Here is a 6,495-nt window from a genome sequence, read left to right on the forward strand (position 1 = left end):
TCATTGATATGATGACTTGGGCTTGCATGAGATGGAGGTTGTCTTCCCTGCCAGTTATTCAAAAGAATGATGTACAAAACAAACTGGAAATAATTCAATTGTTGAACCAAATTCCCTAATAGTTATTTTCAGCAATTAGGGAATTGGAACTGGTTGAGACTCATCTCCTCTTCCCTAATAGTTATTTTCAGCAAAAAGATGCAAACGTTATGAATTAATTTTCCGCTAAAGAGTCTATACCCTTCTATCTAAATGAATGAACATATAACTTTAAACTTCTTTATATTAAAAAAAAAAAAATTTAACGCAATAAGCAACTGATCAGATACTATGGCATCACCAATGCCTACCTCTCTTGGTATGTGGGAGATACTATGGCATCACAAAGTGTCAAATTAAAACAAACTTGTTATGACGGTTACTGGAAAAAAACTTGAAATTACCTGCTGTGGAGCTTCAGATTTTCTCACAGAATAGTTATGGCGTTTATCCCACTCCTCATTCACTTTTTCTGTAAAACAGACGCAAAGCTTGCCAATCTTGTCCTTTATGTTGGCTAAACTTAACTTTTGTATGTTTACTCCTGCTTCTCGATAGACGTTGCAACTCTGATTTCTTCAGTCCGAGTTGCCTAAAGCATTTGTCCGGACGGTTGTAGGCGACCACATTGAAACAAATACACGGAACCCGCAGATAGATCATCGACAACTGGTCTTTGAACTCATCGGATAATTCATCAAAATCATGATAGGGCTGCCAAACAATCTGCATAAATATAATCAAGCATTTAACTTACAAGAAGAATACATCACAATATATTTGCAGTTTATATCCTAAAATAAAGTATTACCTCATGTCTCTTCATATTCTAAAGCAAATCTCGGAATGTTTCTATCCTAGTTGCCTTCACTGGGGCTTTGGACAAAAAATCCATCCAGGCTAATATAAGAGGAATTTTTTTGGCTGGAGGAGTTAGAGAGAGTTCCTCACTGACGCAAGCAAACCTTTCTATAGCAAACACCTATAATAAAGTAACATAGAACAAGAATTGTGAGTACGTATTATGAATTAAAGTAATTAATTTTCACTTCATTAAATAATGACCTTACCATGATAGCATAAACAAACCCAGATATGCTTCCGGTTTTCCTTTGATCAAGAAGAGCCTTGGTGTCATTCAATGAATCTTTTAGGAATCCCACCATCGCGGCGCCCCAAGCGTACTTGTTAACTGTGTTTCTACCCAGGAGAGGTAAATAGATAGGAGAAATCCCTTCGGTATTGTTAGGCATTATGACAATGCCTAACAAATACAACAGGTAAGCCTTTAGATAAGCATCACAGTCACGACACCCCTCGGGAACTTTTTCAAATCTTGTTCGCAGCATATTGAGATCCAGGCGGACATTTTTATGTGCGTCTTTTCTCTTGAAATATAAGGCGTCCACCTCTGTTTCAAGTATATTTAATTCTTGTGCAATTACAAGAGCAGAGACATTCTCAACTCCAGTCACCTGCATCCATCCCAGTTGAGAATACAATAATCAATAGTGAGAAAAATATTAATGAGGAAAATAGTAATAGTAATTAGAGAGAAATACCGGGTCCCCATCAATCGAAAAGCCAGTTATGTATAAAACATCTTCGTGACTAATGTCAACAAAAAATGACTTATTATCCCCGAAGGAAAATACACTCTCCTTTCAATCGTAGAAGTATGCAAAGGCAGTGAGGAGTGACAAATTTAGGGTGAAAGACTTTCCTTCGTGAAACCGCAGAAAATGTTTGAAGCACGTGGCTTCAACAAGTGTTTCTACTTGTGGATCAACTTTCCACATGGGGAACTTCTTCGCCAGATGCATATTATTTGTAATGGGTTTTCTCTGGTCCTCCATCTTGCCTACAAATTCATGTTGACAAAATCAATGCATCAATAAAAAGAGATGTGTTCACATAACGAAATACAAACCAAGAACACTAACTCAATGACTCATTACAACACATTTACAAGATTTTCTAAATTTGCCAAATTGAATTTCTAACAAGATCTATATATCAACAGAGAAGACGATAGACTATTGTAAAATGTAAAGGAACAACAAAAACCTCATGAAAGCACAAGATATCACAGTTCATTGAATTTGAAACTAATGCAAATGAAAATTCCTATGTAAGTCAGGTAATATACAAAAATAGACGGAAACCATTCAGAAATCAGTGTCCAAATAGATTTAGCTGATGGAAATAGCAAGAGCAAAAACTAACAAACACATTCATCAATGAAACCAATCAGAAAGAGCTCGATCTAGACTTACTGACTCATAACATGGACTTAGAAACTATACAATCCGTACAAGAAGTAGAATCAAACGATGAAGAAAATAAAATCAATGGAACAAGAACAAACAAAGAGACAAGAGGATCAATGACTGTAACAAAGTAACAAACAGAGAGGCAAGCTTTGAACTAAACAAGAACAAACTTCCTAGTTCCTAAATTAGTCGACAAGACTCAAGAGGATCAATGAATGTATTTGTAAGACTAAGACATAAACTTAGTGAAAGCTTCTGTCTCTAAGTTCACACATCACTAAGTCATTGAAAAATTTATCATCACCCTCAAATCAATTGTCAATTACAGATGCATCAATGTAATCAATAATTTAATCTCAACCCGATGATTCATCGGATTTTTGTACGAATTGTACAAATTAAAATCATCGGATTAGAATGAAATGTACGAATTGAGTATGATCTCTCTCTCAGGCATTAAATTGAACACTTGGTATGCCAAAAACAAACTTAGGTAACTGAATTTCCCATACTCAAATCTAAGTGGAATATCTCGTTAAATTTTAGTCTAACGATGCAATACAAACTCCACAATATATTTCCCAAACAAAAAAAATTCCGAAAACACCACAATAAGTGAAAACACCAAATGTTCTAGCATCAAGAACTAATTATCTTAAACAGAGAACCAAAATACAAATTCCGAAAACAAAGATCAACAAAAACATTCCTGAAAATTTCTCCGACTAGGACTTGATAGTCGTCACTATAATCGGATATTGAAAACCGAAATGGGAGTATCGTCACTGGAGAAATAAGTTTTTGAATTTGATCGGACCGGGAAGAGGAAGACGAAACAGTGAGGGAAAGAGATCGGACTCGGGCCTTTAACTAATTGGGCTTCGACAATATCCCAAATTTGGACCTCAAATAATTATTTTCTTATAGCCAATAATTTGCGGTTTGGGTGTGTAATTTCTTAGATTTCGGTTTAAAATTTTTAAAATTTATTTATTTATTTAATTTTATTTAATTTTTGAAACTTTTCAAATTTATTTTGAAGACACGAAAAACAAATGCTAGTAAAAAAAAGAAGAGGAAATGTATTGAAAAGACTTACACATGATGAATCAACCTGTCATGCATGTATACATTATCCAAAATATATCATCTTTAGGGAATGAAATGTGTGAGTGTGGACTCCAGTAGAGGCGCAGCACTTGAGGCGCTCATAGATCTCGATTTCCTAATCATCTTCCGTTGCTAATCTCCAGGTATTTTTAGATCCTTATGATTCAATGAAACGAACCCTAGATCCTAGCTTATCGAAACCCTCTTCCGCTGCTAATCTCCAATTTGTGTTTTTGTTTTTGTTTGGATTAGGACAGAAGATGAAAAAGAAGTTTATCGAAAAATTCAAGATAAAAAAATTAACTAATTTACAATTTTGGAATTTACCGAGTTTTAACACTTGCTTTCGTTTCTCTAATTATAACCTATATGTCTTTATCCTATAATTTGGCTTACCAATGCCATTAAAATAGTATGAGATTCACTTTTGGAGCCAAAGGTGCAATGCAATTTACAATTACATAAACACCTTTGGGTTATTTTTCGCAAACATGAGATATGTAGGTTACACTTGTATTCCAAATCAACTTAGGGGTCATTTTTAGTAACTTTGCCCATTTATAATGTCAAACCAACTGTAGTTTGATATTTATAGCATGCTTTAGTTAAGAATGACATAATACAAACACCTGGGCGATTTTCATGAAAATCTCTAATTATGAATGGAATGCTACTGTTGGTGTACCTTACCCAAGTAAAACAATATATTCATGTAAATAAGTTCTTCTTCTTCGTCAACATCAGTTTTCCAAGTTTAAATTTTTTGAAAATTAATTAAATGATTAAGTACCACCATTTTTTTTCCTTTTTTGAGCTAATTACTCTCACTTACGCTATATTTATTATGTACTTGTCTAACTAAAACCAATTTGAATTTTTCAAAAAGCTCGCTGAAATGAGTGCTGCTAAAGTAGCTTTTATGAATATCAAAAATGATATGTGTATCAAATATGATATGTATTTTAACCTTTATTACTCCTTGAAAAATTATAAATCGAGTTATGTTAAAATGCAAACGGTGTGTGATATGGGGTAAAAAATGCAAACGGTGTGTGAGTACCATTTAGCTATAGTAGACAGTTTGACCACATAGTTTTGTCTTCCACAAATTTCTTCATGTTATTGCATATTACCACTTAGTTAATTAGTTAGTTTATGTTCCTGGATCAGTTTCACGTCACTTTGATGAACATGGCTATGTTAGAAGTTGGGTGATGGGTTTTTTTTAGCATTTTCAGAACAAACAAACCGTGAAACAAACATCTTTTTTCCTATATGGTTTTTTCCTAAATGATTTGATTTTGCTCTCTTTACTCGTTGCATATTTTCAAAGAGTAATAGTCAAACTATAATGTGCAGGGCACCAAGACCAAACCTCATCAACTTCTTTGCCTTGTGAGAGACAAGAAGCTGCAAGTTTAATTAGGAAGAGCAATCTACAAGAGGTTGAAGTGTATGAAGATGGTTAGTCTTCTCCGAGAGACAACACTCTCTTCTTGTGTTTTAAATTAAGGGGATCATATTTCTCGAGTCATTAGATGGGTTGCAATATCAGTTTTCTGCTAAATGTTTAAAATATATGCTCATTCATAACTCATTATCTACAATCTTCAATTTCTGCAGAACTCGAAGATCTTTGTATTGCACCAGCCAATAATACAACGGATCATGAGTCGAAGAGACTGAGAAAAAGCTCTGATATGATCATGGACGTGACAACCAAAGAAAGCAATGGAGAAGAACTTAAGGATTCGAGAAGGACATGGATATTGAAGCAGCTTGGTCCGATGACAAGGTCAAAGAATAGACGGCTTAACCAAGGCAACCTTAAGCATGACTCTTCCTCAAGAGGCGGAGATGCTCTTTAGAGATGATAGATTCATTGCTTATTGTCTCGTGAAGACGTAAAAAACTAGCTTTGAGTTTGCATTTAAAGACACTAGTCAAAGAAAATTCAAAGAGCACCTTAACAAACTTTGCATATCGGAAGTCATTATCTGTTGACTTTGTATACCATTCCGTTGTAAATAAACAAAAATTATGTGACTGTGAATTATGTAGCTCGTACATATACTGAGGCTGTTTGATTATTCATTAGTCCACTACTTTTGTTCTTTTTTTTTAGTACACTAATTTGGTGTTTTAGATGTTAACCTTTGAGTTATGAACCTTCTAGCGAAGTTAGAAGCAGTGGCTAGGTTCTTGGCCTTGTAGCAGACGCTCATTGCACTGAGGAGAGCGAGCCGTAGGTGAGGAGTTTGGAGGTTACAGTGAGTGAAATAAGCAGCGAGCTCTTGTTGTCGTGTCGGATCACCTTTCATTTCCCTTCTCTTCAGTTCCATTTGCAGACCGAGAACATATTCTTTGACAATAATGATCAGCTCTTTCACCTCGTCGACTTCTCTTCTTGACTCGACTACAACAAGAGGGATTGTGTGTAGGATAGAGAGGAAGATACGCAGAGCCTCAGTGAATTTTCCTGTCGTTGTGGCTTTGTAACCGGCCTTGAGCTTCTCTTCAAGCTGAGAGAAATCATAAACAAGAGCTGGTGGGCCACGGACGTTGGGGCTAGCAGATTCGTTCCACCCACGCTCAATGGCAAGTGACACCACAGGGGAAGAAGAAAGCGCACGGAGATAGCTATGGCTTCCGGTAAACAGATCAAGGAACATCGATCTCAACGGAGCAAAGTTCTTTATCCCAAGCTGTCTGTGAAGCAAACGCATTGCAGTGTCAAAGCTACCCGCTGCAGCCTGCTCAGCAGCAAGAGATGACTTCTGGCTCCAGATTTGATTCACAGGCATGCCCAGAGTTGACATCACGAAAACCGATGAGCGTGTGTTTGCAGAGCTCTTGGGTGTGTCGAGCTCCGGTGGTAACTCTAAGTCCTCAAAGATTATATAAGCTGAAGGCAAGATAGGAAACAGACGAGGAACTTACATAGTAGCATACATACAAACTGATCACAGCTAAAACTATGATATAGATTCTGTCACCAAGTATAAACAAAAACTATAGCTCCAACTTCAAAGGTTCAATGCAAGATCACATTAAAAAAAAAAAAAAAAAAAAA

The 6,495-nt window shown here is 35.9% G+C and overlaps 1 protein-coding gene across 1 annotated transcript; it reads right to left on the minus strand.

Annotated features, from left to right (window-relative positions):
* LOC104772896 (coatomer subunit alpha-1-like) lies at positions 5,552–6,226 on the minus strand. The gene has a single exon (XM_010497451.1). It carries the CDS (start codon positions 6,224–6,226, stop codon positions 5,552–5,554), a length of 675 nt encoding a protein of 224 aa, XP_010495753.1.

The sequence above is a fragment of the Camelina sativa genome, chromosome 20 (genome assembly GCF_000633955.1).
Source record: "Camelina sativa cultivar DH55 chromosome 20, Cs, whole genome shotgun sequence".
NCBI lineage: Eukaryota > Viridiplantae > Streptophyta > Magnoliopsida > Brassicales > Brassicaceae > Camelina > Camelina sativa.

Excerpts from the sequence above, each read along its gene's own strand:
- LOC104772896 (XM_010497451.1), bottom strand. The coding sequence starts at position 6,226 with ATGCCTGTGAATCAAATCTGGAGCCAGAAGTCATCTCTTGCTGCTGAG.